A 17,836-nucleotide genomic window follows, 5' to 3' on the forward strand; every position below is an offset into this window, starting at 1 on the left:
AACTGACCTTTTCCAGTCCTGTGGCCACTGCTGAGTTTTCCAAATTTGCTGGCATATTGAGTGCAGCACTTTCTCAGCATCATCTTTCAGGATTTGGAATAGCTCCACTGGAATTATATTACCTCCACTAGCTTTGTTCGTAGTGATGCTTTCTAAGGCCGACTTGACTTCACATTCCAGGATGTCTGGCTCTAGGTCAGTGATCACACCATCGTGATTATCTGGGTTGTGAAGGTCTTTTTTGTACAGTTCTTCTGTGCATTCTTGCCACCTCTTCTTAATATCTTCTGCTTCTGTTAGGTCCATACCATTTCTGTGCTTTATCGAGCCCATCTTTGCATGAAATGTTCCCTTGGTATCTCTAATGTTCTTGAAGAGATCTCTAGTCTTTCCCATTCTGTTGTTTTCCTCTATTTCTTTGCATTGATTGCTGAAGAAGGCTTTCTTATCTCTTCTTGCTATTCTTTGGAACTCTGCATTCAGATGCTTATATCTTTCCTCTTCTCCTTTGCTTTTCGCTTCTCTTCTTTTTTTGTTTGTTTTTACTTTTTTAAATTTAAATTTATTTTAATTGGAGGCTAATTAGTTTACAATATTGTATTGGTTTTGCCATATATAAACATTAATCTGCCATGGGTGTACACATGTTTCCAATCCTGAACCCCCCTCCCACCTCCCTCCCCATACCATCCCTCTGGATCATCCCAGTGCAGCAGCCCCAAGTATCCTGTATCAAACCTGGACTGGTGATACATTTCTTATATGATATTATACATGTTACAATACCATTCTCCCAATTTGCTTCTCTTCTTTTCACAGCTATTTGTAAGGCCTCCCCAGACAGCCATTTTGCTTTTTTGCATTTCTTTTCCATGGGGATGGTCTTGATCCCTGTCTCCTGTACAATGTCATGGACCTCAGTCCATAGTTCATCGGGCACTCTATCTATCAGATCTAGTCCCTTAAATCTATTTCTGACTTCAACTGTATAATCACAAGGGATTTGATTTAGGTCATACCTGAATGGTCTAGTGGTTTTCCCTACTTTATTCATTTAACTCTGAATATGGCAGTAAGGAGCTCATGATCTGAGCCACAGTCAGCTCCCGGTCTTGTTTTTGCTGACTGTATAGAGCTTCTCCATCTTTGGCTTATATATAGTAGTGTATGTCAATTCCATTCTCCTAATTTATCCCTCCCCTGTTTATTCCCTGGTAAACATAAATTTGCTTTCTATATCTGTGACCCTATATATTTTTTTAAAATAAATCTAGTTTGAGTGTTTTACTAATGGAGATGATCACTTATTCAATGGATTTTTAAAATTTCTCATCTGGCCTTGAAATAATAGTTTCCATGTAACACTAATGGAAATCCATCACAGTAGCAGTAGGTCAATCAATAAATACTTTTCAAGACTATGATGAGAATTATTTGTGAACCCACAAAGTGATCCACCCTCAGGATTACCTCTTCTCTATTCAACCTATTCTTAAAAATTCATTTTCCTTTACAACATACACTCCAACAGAAATTAGGGGACACACTGCTTACATTGTCTTGTTTTGCTTAACAAGTAGGCTTTAAGATTCTGGAAGAACACAGGTTTTATATTAGGTTTTATAAGGCAAAAAACAATGAATGAATGAATGAATATTTTGAATGAAATGGCTGAAGAGTAATGATTGTAGAAGAGGTAGAAATCTTAAGTCATAAAGAGAGGCTCTTAGATACAGATGATTAGGTTACGCTGATAATCAGAATAGAAATGTGTTATCTTTGAGGGTGGGCAGCAATGAGACATCAAATGAAAGGAACTGGGAAAAGAGTCATAAAGTAGGAATGCTCTGGATGCTTCCCTGGTGGCTCAGATGGTAAAAAAATCTGCCTGCAATGCAGGAGAACTGAGTTTGATCCATGGGTTGGGAAGATCCCCTGGAAAAGGCAATTGCAACCCACTCTAGCATTCTTGCCTGGAAAATTGCATGGACAGGGGAGCCTGGCAGGCTACAGTCTAGGGGATCATAAAGAACTGGATATGACTGAGCAACTACCACTTTTTTTGAAATATTGCATTGTAAGTTTAGCTAGCTACTATATTGAGAAATTTCCATCTTTTTTCCGTTAAAATATTTTTTTAAAAATTGGAAAATAAAGTTGATTTTAGTCACACATAGTTCATTAATCCTACAAAGAGAATAGTAGAAGGGTCTTACATAACCCATAGTGATGGGGATATACTTATAGAATCATGAGATTTTGCAAAGTGAGTGATATTTTTATGCTAAGAGAGCTATTATTCTGTCCTAAAGCAAGAATTGGAGAAGGCAATGGCACCCCACTCCAGTACTCTTGCCTGGAAAATCCCATGGATGGCGGAGCCTGGTAGGCTGCAGTCCATGGGGTCGCTAAGAGTTGGACACGACTGAGCGACTTCCCTTTCACTTTTCACTTTCATTTATTGGAGAAGGAAATGGCAACTCACTCCAGTACTCTTGCCTGGAGAATCCCAGGGTTGGGGGAGCCTAGTGGGCTTCCATCTGTGGGGTCACATAGAGTCGGACACGACTGATACGACTTAGCAGCAAAGCAAGAATAAAATATCCTGTGTATCTGATCACATAATAACATAGAGTTAATTAGTTGTTCTTTAAAGAACACTAAAAGGACAAGAAGGAAGAAAGAAAAGAAAACACAATCACCCAAGTGAAGCAAAATGAACTCTTCTCTGGTATTCCTTTAATAAATTGTCTCTTCCTTAGTATTAAGGAGTAACCTATGTCACTTAGAAAGCTAACATGACTCACATGAGTTGCTCGCAGAAAACTATTTATTTACCCTGGACCACACTTGAATCGGACCTAAAAATTTATAACTTTCTTTCTAATGCAGAGTTCCTCACTGAGATAATATTCTATCCTTTGGGGAAAAATAAATTTAAAAGGTTAAGAAGATAGTGTCAGAGCAATTAATTTTGAAAGTGGCTTCGAGTTAGGACTTCAAGCTATGTTTTAAAGTTAGGCCACTGGCTTAAAATGTGATATTTTGGACTATATAATTTATGCATTTTTATGAATAGGAAGTTTGTATTTATAATATTCCAGTATTAATCAGAAAGAGTGAGAAATATTATATAGTGATTTCATTATAATCATTTTTCCAACACGTAAAATACAGGTGATATAAAGTTAGAGCTACGTGAGGATCACAGGAAAGACATGTCATTAAAACTTACTGTGTATCTCTCATTCCAGTAAATGTTATATTTATTTTAAACCAGAAGCAGATAAAACAAAAATCAATTGAACTCTTAATAAGTAATTATGCAAAGAAAAAATATATCAAATATGTTTTTACCATACATATTAATTACTGTTGGTAATTAACACATCAGTCTCTTCAACAACAACAACAAAAAAAGAATACATAATCATCATATTTAATCATTCACCAATTCATATGTAAAAGGTTCTGCTAAATGCAGTGTCAGTATTTTGTTCAACCAAAAAGCTAGTGTTTATCAATTAAATGTTAAGAAATTAGATGAGGGCAAGAAAATAAGGATTGCATTTGTTTAACTAGAAACATCCAAGGTCCTTGTATACACACAAAGGTTTCATGATTGAATTATTGGTATTCTTAGAAAAGAAAACCAGTAAATGAAAAAGAGGAGGAGGAAAGGAGCAAAAAGGAACATATGTTTTAACTATTATATCCCCTCCCCCCGAATCCAAGATCAGGGGTATTAACACACAAGATGAAAAACCACAAAATATCTCTAAAGTTTGAAGTTGTCAGAATCCCATGCCCATCAGCTCTACTTCAGAGAGATGCATTCAGTGTGCCAAATATTTGGCCACTGCAGAATACACTCATGGGTTAAGAATTTTACTATTAATCGCTTTGTAGCCTCAATAAGTGACCACTTGATTAGAATTAAAATGAGAAACATAAGGGACCAGAAAACATATTCCCTATCAGATTTAATGTCTTCTTTTATCTTCTAATCAATATCTAGTTGAGAACTGCTATGCTTAAAATGGATAACCAACAAGGACTTACTGTATAGCACAGGGAACTTTGCTCAACGTTATGTGCCAGCCTGGATGGGAAGGAAGTTTGGAAGAGAACGGATACGTGTATATGTATGCCTGAGACCCTTCGGGGTCCACCTGAAAGCATCATAACATTGTTAATCAGGTATGTTGTTGCTGATTAGTCACTGAGTTGGTACCTGACTCTTTGCGACTCCATGGACTGTAGCCTGCCAGGTTCCTCTGTCCATGGGGTTTTCCAGGCAAGAATACTACATTTGGTTGCCACTTCCTTCTCCAGGAGATCTTCTCAACCCAGGGATAGAACACATGTCTCCTGCACTGGCAGGTGGATTCTTTACCACTGAGCCCCATTAATCAGTTATATTCCAATAAAAATAAAAAGTTAAAAAATAATAAAAAAAAAATCTAGCTGAGAAAGGGGGGGCTCTGTCATCTGCTTTTAAAGAGAAAAAAAAAAAAAAAAACCTCAAGGTATACTAAACATTAATACAATTCCGTAAAATTACCCACCTAAACCACTGCTCACACTCTCAAATGTGTTATGATTTTATCCCCATTTAAACTATTTATTTTAGCACCTTTTTCTCAGGCAAGAAAACAGTAATTGTATATAGAAGTGAGGGAGGAGAAAGATAATGGAAATGTGAATGATTTTGTTCCTTTGGAAATGTCATCTGACAATAAAATCTAAGATTATTGTTTGATCCTTCAGTCATTTTTAGGAGTTCTTTCATTGGAAAAAAAAAATTTAATATCCACCATGGATCAGTCACAGTACTCAGTACTTAAATCTATCACTGAACAAGGAGGCAGAGATTTCTGTCTGGGTAGTGCCTGCATTCATTCCATTGGGGGAAAGCAGACACTAAGCAGAAAACATGACAGTATACAATATGTAAGAATCACACTTAATAAGGAAACAGAGAAAAAGTAAAGAAGTAGTAATATCAGAAGAGTACACAGAAGTCATGATATTAAATTTGGTAGGTGGATGACCCAGAGGGATGGTATGGGGAGGGAGGTGGGAGGGGGGTTCAGGATGGGGAATACGTGTACACCCGTGGTAGATTCATGTTGATGTATGGCAAAACCAATACAATATTGTAAAGTAATTAGCCTCCAATTAAAATAAATCAATTTAAATTAAAAAATTCATTGCCAAAAATAAATAAATAAATTTGGTAAGTGGATTATTTGTCCTTCAACATATGTCTTTATTCTGGGAAACTCTGAATATGTTGCTTTTCAAGAAAAATAAATTCACAAACATGATTGTGATATATTTGTGATATCTCAAAATTTCCTTTTGAGATAAGGAAATCCCCTTAATTTCTTTAGCGTGGACTAATCTGACATGTGGCTTCTTAATAGGGAGGAATCCATTCTAGGTAGGTGAGAGAGAGAGACAAAAGGAAGTGTGAGAAGTATTCAGTGCCTCATTGCTGGGTTTGAAATGTAAGAGATTTTGTTGAAGTCCCAAGTAACATCTCTAGAAGCAGGAAAAGCCAAGAAAGAGCCTTCTGTAGCTCTTCCCCAAAGCCTACAGAAGGAATGAAGCTCTGCCTAAGCTGTGATTTTAGTGCCATGGGAATTATATTGACCTTCTGACTTTAGGGCTTCCCTTGCGGCTCAGCGGTAAAGAATCTGCCTGCTATGCAGATGTGGGTTCGATCCCTGGGTTGGGAAGAACCCCTGGAGAAGGGAAAGGCTACCCACTCAAGTATTCTGGCCTAGAGAATTCCATGGACTACAGTCCATGGGGTTGCAAAGCGTCAGACAGGCCTGAGAAACTTTCGCTTTCACTTTCTGACCCTAGGGAAAAAAAATCTGTGTTGTTTTAAGCCCCTAGTGAGGGAGTTCATTCTTAGGTAGGTTGATAAAGAGTCCAAGGAAGAAAAAGGGACAAACTTTTTTTTTTCCCCCACATTCCTTTATGTCTTGTTTATGTAAGACATATTTTTTCTTAAGGTCTGAATTGTTATGCAATCTATTTCTTCTAAGATTATCTTTCTTTAAGCCCAAAGCTAATAATTACACAACAAAACAACACAACTTCCTCAAGGGTATGTTTTTCCTTCAGTGCAGTTCAGTTCAGTTGCTCAGTCGTGTCCAACCCTTTGCAACCCCATGAATCGCAGCACGCCAGGCCTCCCTGTCCATCACCAACTCCCAGAGTTCACCCAAACCCATGTCCATCGAGTTGGTGATGCCATCCAGCCATCTCATCCTCTGTCGTCCCCTTCTCCTCCTGCACCCAATCCCTCCCAGCATCAGGGTCTTTTCCAATGAGTCAACTCTTCGCACTACACTGTAGACATCAGCAAAAATGGTGAATCAGCAAAAACAGTGAAGGACCATTAAAATTTTCTCCTCCATAAAAGCAATGGTAAATGCTGACAAAAAGTTGTAATAATCAACTTTTTAGGGCTCTGGAAATTAACCAGTGACTTCAGCATTCCAAGGAGATTGTAAACAAGAAAAACAGCTGAATCTTTGTGTGAGCAGTGAAATTTGTGCTGTTTCAACACATCCTATGGACTTCCCAGGTATTCCCTAGTGGTAAAGAATCACCCTGCCAATGCCAGAGATTTAAGAGACTGAGGTTCGAACCCTGGATCAAAAAGGTCCCTTGGAGGAGGGCACAGCAACCACTCCAATATTCTTGTCTGGAGAAACCAATGGACAGAGGAGCCTGGTGGGCCACAATCCATCGTGTTACAAAGAGTCAGACACAACTGAAGCAACTTAGCACACACAATGTACCCTACTTACATCCTCCCTGCTTCCCTCAACTCTACAGTAGTCTTGAAAATCAGTATCTTGAAGTCACAGTGAAAATCCACAAAGAAAAGTTTAGAGTCCAATAGCCACATGGTGACTGTCACCAAACACTGAAATAATTAACATCACTCCTCTATAAACTTCTCCAAAAAATAATTTAAACTCATTGTATGAGGCCAGTTTATATTGACACCAAAACCTGATAGAAATATCACAAAAAGAGAAATCTACAGGTCAGTTTACCTTATAAATATAGGATACAACAATCCTCAATAAATATTAGCAAATCAAATCTGGGAACATATAAAAAACGTTATCTGCTATAACTGTGTGGTTTATTAAGAGAAGAAAGTTTTCTTACAACATATCAAAATCAATTAATATAATACAACATACCAGTATTATAAAGGACAAAAATTATATAATTATTTCACGGATTCTGAAAACCATTTGAGAAAAACCAACACCTTTCACAATAAAAACAATAAAGCAAATGAGGGTAGAAGGGAACAGCTTCAAAGATGGCCATCCCTTCTCCAGGGGGAGATATACTCAAAACAAATCAACAGGTAACATCATAATTAATAGTGAAAGATTGTAAGTTTTCCTCCAAAGATCAAAAGCAAGACAAATATCCACTCTTGCCACTTCTGCTCAGCACTGGAGGTTCTAGCAAGGACAATTAAGAAAAAAAAAAATCCACCCATTTTAGAACCACAAACAAACAAAAAGTGCCTGTATTTGCAGATGACATGATTTTTCTTATATACAAAACCCTAAACAGACCATCAAAAATTATTAAAGCTAAAGAAAGTAAGTTTAGTATATGTTGAGATATAAGATGAATATAGAAATATACATTTTATTTCTATAGGCTTGCAATAAATGATCAAAATTTAAATTAAGAAATCAATTTAAAACTGCATTAAAGACAATAAAGTATTTAGGAATAAAAATATAACAAAAGCAGAGCAAATGTAAACAATGAAACCTATAAATTATCCCTGAAAAAAAATTAAAAGATCCAAATTATTTGTTGATATGAAAATTTACTATTGCTGTGCTGATGTGCTCAGTCATGTCCGACGACTCTTTGTGACCCCATGGACTGTAGCCTGTCAGGTTCCTCTGTCCACAGAATTTTCCAGGCAATAATACTGGAGTGGGTTGCCATTTCCTTCTCCATTAATATTGCTAATCATGCAATATTTATTTATTTTAATCTCTACCAAAATCTCAAATTTTTTTAGAAGATGAGTCATTCATAAAATTCATATGGAAATGTAAGGTAATCTTAACCTAAATAGCCAAAACAATACTGCAAAAAAAATAAAGTAAGAAAACCAGATATACTAGACTTCAAAATTTAACACAAAACTACAATACAGAAGAATATATGTGAAACTAGGATGTGAAGAGACATATAGATCAGTGGAATAGAAATGCAATCCAAGTTCCAAAATAAACCCTTACATTTAGGGTCAATTGATGCTCAATATATGTGTATGCAGATAATTTAATGGAGGAAGGAATGCTCTTTTAAACAAATTTGGAAGGACTACAGATGCAAAAAAATGAAACTTCTTTCCGGCCTCACATCATATATAAAAACCAAGTCAAAGTAAATTAAAAAAAAAACAAAAAAACTAAGACCAAAATGTGGAAAAATCTTAATATAAAAGTGAGGTATAAATTCTGTAACATTGGAGTAATCAATATTTTCTAACTATGGCACTAAAATCAAAAGAAACCAAACCAAAAAAAAAAAAATTGAATGTATCAACATTAAAATCTCTGTTACATCAAAGCATATCATCAAGAAAGTGAAACTAAACTCATAGATTGAGAGAAATATTTGAAAACCATATATTCAATGAGTCTAGTATCTAAAATTTATAAGTGACACAAAACTCAACAATAAAAAGACAAATAGCTCAATTGAAAACTGTACAAAAAACTGAATAAAACATTTCTCAAAAGAAGATACGTGAGTAACTAGTAACTATACAAAAAGACCAACATCGTTAGTCATTAGAGAATGAAAATTAAAACTACAATGAGCAACATTTCATACCTACTTGGATGGCTAAAATATTAGTAAGATATAAAATATAATTATAAGCAAGGATATGGAGAAATTAGAATCCTCATACATTGCTGACAGAATTGTAAAATTATGTCATTTTGAAAAATATTTAATAACTCTTCAATGTGTTATACATATACTTACCGTATGACCCAGTAATACTAGTTGAGGTATGTACCCAAGATAAATGAAAACAAATTTCAAACAATCTCTAAACAAATACTGCTATAGACTGGGGGTCAGGAGAGAAAAAGAGAGTGACTCCTAATGAGTATGAGGTTTCTTTTTAGGGGTGATGCAAATATTCTGGAGTTAGAGAGTTGTGATGGTTATACACACTTGCATATATATTAAGAGACAAAGAATTTTGCATTTTCATAAGGATGGATATTATATTTTGTGAATATCACAATAAAAACTAATAAACTACATAAATGTACTAAATACACCAAATAAAAGGCAGAAATTTTAGATGAAATTAAAAAAAATAAGACCCAGCTACATGTTGTCTGCACTAATGTACTTTAAATGAAAATACATAAAAAGGCTGAGAGTAAAAGAGGAAAAATGATACATAGGCTAATTATAAGTATATAAAAGCAAAGCTTATGAATATCAGACAAATTATACTTCAATACAAAGTACATTACAAGAGACAAAAGAGACCATTTCATGATTCATCAAGAGCAAATAAAAAATCCAAAATATGCATAAACCTAATTAAAGAACACAAAAATTCATGCAGCAAAAATTGACATAATTAACAGGAAGCATAGGGTAATACAATTAAAGGTGGTATATTTAACACCTCACTCTCAATAATTGATATAACAAATACACAAAATTACAAAGGAGAGAGAAAACTTTGATTGTGCCATCAATCAAGCTAACCAAACTGACTACAAAACACTGCTTACGAACTGTATAAAACATATTCTTGTCAAGCTGACAAAGAATGTTCTCCCAGAGAGAATCATATGCTTGATTATATAAGTAACAATAAATTTCAAAAGGATATAAACTTATAGATTATGCTAAGTGATAAAAATGGAAAAATACAAATGAATGAAAATAAGATATAGAGAAAAAATATTCAGAGTTGAATAACACATCTCTAAATAAACCAGAAGTCAAAACATTTAACGTAGTAAATAAAGGGGACTATATCATGGTAAAAAGCTTTTATACAATCAATAAAACTATCAAGAAAGTGCAAAGTCCATCTACTGAATGGGATAAAATATTCGCAAACTATTCAATATATACCTAATAAGGGTTTGATATCCAAAATACATAAAGAACTCATTCTATTTAACATCAAAAAAACCCACTTATTAAAAAGGGCAGAGGCTCTCAGTACACACTTTTTCAAAGAAGACATAGAAATGGCCAACAGCTAAACCAAAAGATGTTCAATATCACTAAGCATCAGGTAAACAGACGTCAAAACCACAATGAAATACAACCTCACACCTGTTAGAATAACTCTGATCAAAAGCACAACAAATATTGGCAAGAATTAGAAAGTGGTAACTTCATGCCCTGTTGGTGGGAATGTAAATTGGAGCAGCCACTATGAAAACAATATAGAGGTTCCTGAAAAAATTAAAAATAGAATTATCATGTCATCCAGCTTTTCCAATCCTGGGTATTTATCTGAAGAAAATGAAAGCATTAATTTAAAAAGATGTATGCAACCTTATATTCACAGTATTATTTATAACATCCAAGTTACGGAAACCACCCAGATGCCTATCTATTGATGAATGGATAAAGGAGACGTGGTGTGTATACACATGCACAATGGAATATTAGTCATAAAAAAAGAATGAAATATTGTCATGGGAAGCAACGGGGATGCAATTGAGGATATTATGCTAAGTGAAATAAACGAGACCAAAAGAAAAAAATACTGCATGATTTCACTATATGTGGACTGTAAAAAACATCAAATAAACAAAAATAACAGAAGCAGATTTGTAGATACAGAGAACAAACATGTGGCTGCCAGAGGGGAAATGGTGGGTGAAGGAAAGAAGACAAATGAGGGAGGGGGATTAAGAAGCATAAACTTCCACGTGAGAAATAAATGAGTCACAGGTATAAAATCTACACTGTGGGGAATAGGGTCACTAACTACGTAATATGTTTGCATGGTGACATATAACTAGAGTCATCATGATGAATATTTTGAAATGTATAGGACTATTGAACCTCTATGTGCATATTAGAAACTAACATAGTGTTGAAAGTTAATTATACTTCAGAGAAAACAAAGAAAAAAACAAAATCTTAATGCTGTTCTTATTTGTTGTTGTTCAGTCATGTCCAGCTCTTTGCGATCCCATGAATGGCAGCATGCCAGGCTTCCCCATCCTTCACTATCTCCTGGGGTTTGCTCAAACTCATGTCCATTGAGTCTGTGACGCCATCCAACCATCTCATCCTCTGTTGCCCCCTTCTCCTCCTGCTCTGATTCTTTCCCAGCATCACAGCCTATTCCAGTGAATTGGCTCTTCGCATCAGGTGGGCAAATTACTGGAACTTCAGTTTCAGCACCTGTCTTTCCAGTGAATATTCAGGTTTGATTTCCTTTAGGAAGGACTGCTTTGATCTCCTTGCTGCCCAAGGGACTCTTAAGAGTCTTCTTCAACAACACAGTTTGAAAGCATTAATTCTTTGGTGCTAAGCCTTCTTCCTGGTCCAGCTCTCACATCTGTACATGCCTACTGGAAAAACCATAGCTTTGACTAGATGGACCTTTGTCGGCAAAGTGACAGCTCTGCTTTTTATTAGGCTTTCTAGGTTTGTCATAGCTTTTCTTCCAAGCGGCAAGTGTCTTTTAATTTTGTGGCTACTGTGATTGTCTGCAGTGATTTTGGAACTCAAGAAAATAATCTTTCACTGTTTCCATTTTTTCCCTATATATTTGCCATGAAGTAATGAGACTGGGTGCCATGATCTTACTATTTTCTTTTTTTTTTTTTTTTAATCGTACTATTTTCAACGTTGAGTTTTAAGGCAGCTTTTTCATTCTCCTCTTTCACCTTCATCAAGAAACTCTTTAGTTCCTCTTCTCTTTCGGCCACTAAGGTGGTGTCCTCTGCTGTACATATACAGTGTGGTATACCAATTATATCTCAATAAAACTAGAAGAAAAACAGGGGAACTAACAAAATGTTGACCAAAATATAAGGAAAACACAATATATTGAAAAGTATGGCATACAACTAAAGCTATGTTTTGAGAGAAGTGTATGGTTTAATATATAGGAACACAAGTGATTTCTGTGTATTGATTTTGTACCCTGAAGCTTTACTAAACTCACTGATCAGCTCTAGTAATTTTCTGGTACTATCTTAGGGTGTTCTATGCACAACATCATGTTTTGCAAAGAGTGAGTTTTACATCTTCCTTTCCAATCTGGATTCCTTTTATTTACTTATTTATTTATTCTTCTCTGATTGCCATAGCTAGGACTTCCAAAACTATGTTGAGTAACAGTGGTGAGAGTGGGCACCCTTGTCTTGTTCCTGATCTTAGAGGGAACGAGAAATGTATGGTTTAAATGTATATACAACTGACCCTTGAACAACGTGGAGATCAGGGGTGCTGACTCTTCACACAGTTGAAAATTCAGATAACTTTACAGTTGACCTTTCATTTCCATGATCCTACATCTACAGTTTCAGCCATGTGTTATGTAATGCTGTATGAGTATTTATTGAAAAAAAAATCTGTGTATAAATGCACCTATGGAATTCAAACCCATGTTGTTCAAGGATCAACTGCATTTAAAAAGGGCCCAAAAACAGTGATTTAAATTTCTACATCAAGAAGATAGAGAAAAAAAAGAAAATTAAACTTTAGGAATGTAGACTAAAAAAGCAAAATAAATAAATAAATAAATAAATACAGTCAAGAGGAGAGTTTTTAAAACAAACAAACAAAAAAGACAAATGACTATTTTAAAAGCCAAAATTTAGTTATCACAAAAATTTCTTAAATCTATAAAATCTTAGCATGACAAAAACAAAACATTTTTAAAACAAAGAAAAAAAGAATTTACCAATAGCCGGAATATATAAAGAATCCCATGACAGATAACACAAGCATTAAAATGTCAATAAGGAAAAAAAACAAGCTTTGGCCAAAAATGTTAGCTCATTTAAAATGGACAAATTTCTTAAAAGCACAATTCATCAAAACTGACTAAAAGTAGAAAAAAAGGTAAACAGCTTATTATATTTTAAAGCAACTGTTTTTATAATCTACATCCTTGGCATAAAGAAAACTCTAAGCCAATATTACACAGACTAATACTTTTGATGAGTTAGACCACATCACTCTTTACTGAGGGAGCCCGTACTGCACGTTTTGCTGTTGGATGTTGACTGGAATTTGTAGCCTATACCCAGTTTGTGCCAGTAGCATTTTCTCCCGGTCTCTAGACATTTCCAAATGTCACCTGAGAAGCAAAATTACCACCACTTGAGATCACCTGCTTGAGCCACAGTTTCACCAGTGAATGTTTTTATACATTTAGGCAAGAGAAAATACCAAAACGGCATAGCCCCTTCCCCAAAATAGAGATTGCTACCAAATATATTACTTGAAAACAATATTATTCTGATATCAAAGCAGGAAGCTATGAGTCCAGTACCCCTTATAAAAATACATGTACTATTCTTCATTATGTATTAATTAGCAAATGCAATAAAATATTACATGAAATGAATAGCATGCCATGATAAAGTGAAGTCTATCATTTTATTGATAGCACAAGCTGGAATCAAGATTGCCAGGAGAAATATCAATAACCTCAGATATGCAGATGACACCACCCCTATGGCAGAAAGTGAAGAGGAACTCAAAAGCCTCTTGATGAAAGTGAAAGTGGAGAGTCAAAAAGTTGGCTTAAAGCTCAACATTCAGAAAACAAAGATCATGGATTCCGGTCCCATCACTTCATGGGAAACAGATGGGGAAACAGTGGAAACAGTGTCAGACTTTATTTTTTGGGCTCCAAAATCACTGCAGATGGTGACTGCAGCCATGAAATTAAAAGATGCTTACTCCTTGGAAGGAAAGTTATGACCAACCTAGGTAGCATATTGAAAAGCAGAGACATTACTTTGCCAACAAAGTTCTGTCTAGTCAAGGCTATGTTTTTTCCAGTGGTCATGTATGGATGTGAGTGTTGGACTGTGAAGAAGGCTGAGCACGGAAGAATTGATGCTTTTGAACTGTGGTGTTGGAGAAGATTCTTGAGAGTCCCTTGGACTGCAAGGAGATCCAAGCAGTCCATTCTGAAGGAGATCAGCCCTGGGATTTCTTTGGAAGGAATGATGCTAAAGCTGAAACTCCTGTACTTTGGCCACCTCATGCAAAGAGTTGACTCATTGGAAAAGACTCTGATGCTGGGAGGGATTGGGGGCAGGAGGAGAAAGGGACAACAGAGGCTGAGATGGCTGGATGGCATCACTGACTCGATGGACGTGAGTTTGAGTGAACTCCGGGAGTTGGTGTTGGACCGGGAGGCCTGGCATGCTGTGATTCATGGGGTTGCAAAGAGTCGGACACGACTGAGCGACTGAACTGACTGACTGACTGATGTTATTGAAGAGTTTTACATTCAAAAACCAAACAATGAAATTAACCACTTTACCATAATTAAGGAGTATAATTAGATGGTTCTTATTAATGCATAAAAGGCATTTAACAGAAGTCAGTGTGCATTCATGACACACTCAACACACTAGAAATACAAGGAAACTCTCAATCTCATAATCTGCACTTAAAGAGGTAAAACTAACTATCAGACTTGGTCATGAAAGACAAATATCCAAAAGCCTTTCCTGCTAGGATTAAGAAGAAAGTAACTATATGCATTTGTACTACTTATATTCAGAATTGTACTGAACCCTTTAGACATTACAATAAAACAAAAGAAACATAAGGAAAATTATACAGATTAAAAAGAAGTAAACCTCCCTGTACACACAGATAATATGCTCATCAGTCTGTAAAATACTAAGGAATTTTTTATATAGACACACACAAACACACACAGTAACTACACTTTGGTAAGTTTAACAAATTCAGAGGATTCAAGGACAATATTTTAAAAATGAATGCATTTTTACACACTGACGCTGCTACTGCTGCTAAGTCACTTCAATAGTGTCCGACTATGTGCGACCCCATAGACTGCAGCCCACCAGGCTCCCCATCCCTGGGATTTTCCAGGCAAGAACACTGGAGTGGGTTGCCATTTCCTTCTCCAATGCATGAAAGTGAAAAGTGAAAGTGAAGTCACTCAGTCATGTCCAACTCTTTGCGACCCCATGGACTGCAGCCCACCAGGCTCCTCTGTCCACGGGATTTTCCAGGCAAGAGTACTGGAGTGGGATGCCATTGCCTTCTCCATTTACACACTAGCAATAAGCAAAATTAAGGCATTAATAAAACCACTAAACACAAAAAGGCTAAATATTCAGGGAAACATTTTGAAAAAGATACATGAGATCTCTTTCCTGAAAACTACAAATTACTGCTAATTTTTAAAATCAAAATAAAAAGATCTAGCATATCCATAGATTGAAAGTTGTCTATAATAACTGTATTATAGACAATATAATATAAATATTTATATAAATTTTATATATAAAAAATAAAAATATAATAATTTTTTTTTCTAAAATTGTTCTATAGGGTATATGAAATTCTAATCAATACTACTATGGACTTTTTTTTTTTAAGAAATTGACAAGCAGATTCTTAAAAGAAAAAGGAGATGGCCAATGACTTATGATAGTCAAAGTCAAAGTCAAAGTCAAAGTAGTTTTGGAAAAGAGAAATATAACCTAATTGGGAGATTCTGAGAAAGTTAACTTAGGTTGATAAGGAGTCCAAGCCTAAGGTCTCTTTAAGGAAGAGGTGTACATTCTTTCTTTTTCACATTCTTTTTTCTTAGACACATAGGCCTTGTAGGTATCTCTTGTTCAAGGACATGGCTTTTTTGAGCTCAAAGTGTATGTTATGAGAGAAGATCTGGGTAAAACTTCCACAGCCTTGAGCTCTGGGTTAACCCATTCTTTCTAGCTAATCTTGTGCTGATGTTTTCTCAGGATGTATGTTACAGGAAAGGGTCCAGGCAAAACTTTCACAGCCTTGAGGTGTTTTTTTTCTTTTTTTCTATTCTCTACAGCAGGCAGAAAAGTATATAATTCTCTATTTAAAACTAGCAAGGCAGTTAATCTCTCTACCCGCTTCTGATGTCTAAGTCAGAAGCTTTTTTCTGTCACTATCACTTTAATAAAATCTCTACTACATGGAGTTCTGAGTGACTGAGCCTGCTTTTGGTCCTGGAGTTAAATATTCTCATTCTCATTTGGAGACCACGAATCATGCGGAACACCGTAAGCTTCCATCTATCATCTTGGGGGCTCATCTGGAATCCCAAGACAAGGTATAAGCTATCAATTCCCACTATTTGATATCAGATCTCAAAACAAAAATGCATTGGTGTAAATACAGATATACAGATTAAAGGGACAGCATAGAGAGTAAAAGAATAGACCCTACATATATATTTAGGAGAGTTTGAATTTCAACAAAGGTTATAACATCATAATTTAATGAAAAGTATAATTTAACACAGATATTTCTTCAAAAATTCAAGGAAAAGAAGCTGATGGATGTCCAAACTTCTAATAGCAAGATGTCAGCTAAGAGAAAAACCCATCTCACACACATTCTAACTTTTGTTCAAGAAGAGGAATAATGACATAGTCTGAGGAAAAAAAAAATCCTGAGGGTCGTATCACACACACACACACACAAATATATATATATATATATACACACATACATTTCTACACCTCAAGACCTAATTTAGGAATTTCTAGTATCTGCCTGAAAAAATTTCAAGTTTGCTATGGACCAGTAACTCATCGCATCTCTAACTTTGTTCTTTCTAAATACGTATTTGTTTTCTTATGCCTGTCCCATCATTGTATGTGTGGTGGGCAAATGACATCTTTAGATTTTTACAGGATGGCAAATCAAGAGGCATTGTACCAGAGGATATGTACTTACAGGTCCAAAGAGCCTCATCCATAGCTGGATTTGAACTGGGTGATGAAATTCTGGATGTTGAGCTAACACTATAACAGGATGACCCTTGTCGGGACCTTGGGTGGAAATGAGTGTACTTTGTAGGAAAAACACACATCACCTGGGCTTCAGAGAGCAGACTGCAGCAGGCAGTTAATGGAATGACCCATAGTAATTACAATCTCCTGCTGTTCACACACTTATGTAATTCTCATCCTGAATTATAAGTGGAACATAGTAAGCCTTTCTAAGTAGGTAAAAGTGATCAGATGTCATTTTGAAAAATATTTATAAAAAGACTGGTTTTTGTCATACATGCCCATTCTTGCCATGTATTACTCTTTGTTGCTTTCTCTCTTTCTTACAGCCCTAACGATAGCATGTTATCATGTATGAGAATCCATACAGAAAAGCTTACGCAGCAAAAAGCTGATATTTCTGGCCAGTAGACAGCATCGACCTGAGGTCTGCTAGCAGACACGTGAATGAACTTGGATGTGGATTTTCTGCAAACTTTTCCCTTCAGATAACTGCAACCTCAGCAGACAACCTGATCGTAGCCTTACGGAAGATTTTGAGTCAGAGGCACCCAGAGAAACTAAGTCTGAATTCCTGACTTGCAGAAACTATAACAATTCCTTGTTGTTTTTAAGCCACTGAGTCCTTGGGAAATAATTAATCCACCAGTAAAGCATAAGGCTGTATATCAAAATAGTGTGCTGAATAAAATGATCCAAACACACAAAAAAAGCACATACATTTTTTCACTGTATAAAAGTATAGACATGACTGA

General features: G+C 35.7%; 1 protein-coding gene across 11 annotated transcripts in view; it reads right to left on the bottom strand.

Moving 5' to 3' along the window:
- The window catches only part of CDH18 (cadherin 18), a 1,278,664-nt gene that overhangs the window by 310,449 nt on the left and 950,379 nt on the right, over positions 1 to 17,836 (bottom strand). Inside the window, exon 1 of one of the 11 annotated variants that reach the window (XM_086362513.1) lies at positions 17,026 to 17,128. The exons of the other annotated variants lie outside the window; for them this stretch is intronic. Coding sequence (XP_086218639.1) covers positions 17,026 to 17,043 — 18 coding nt within the window. The 5' untranslated portion in view covers positions 17,044 to 17,128. Of the gene's footprint in view, positions 1 to 17,025; positions 17,129 to 17,836 lie in introns of those variants that run through there. 11 annotated transcript variants of the gene reach the window in all.

This window comes from Bos grunniens, chromosome 20 (assembly GCF_055505025.1).
Source record: "Bos grunniens cultivar Pamir isolate PY7600 chromosome 20, Bosgru_T2T1.0, whole genome shotgun sequence".
Classification (NCBI taxonomy): domain Eukaryota; kingdom Metazoa; phylum Chordata; class Mammalia; order Artiodactyla; family Bovidae; genus Bos; species Bos grunniens.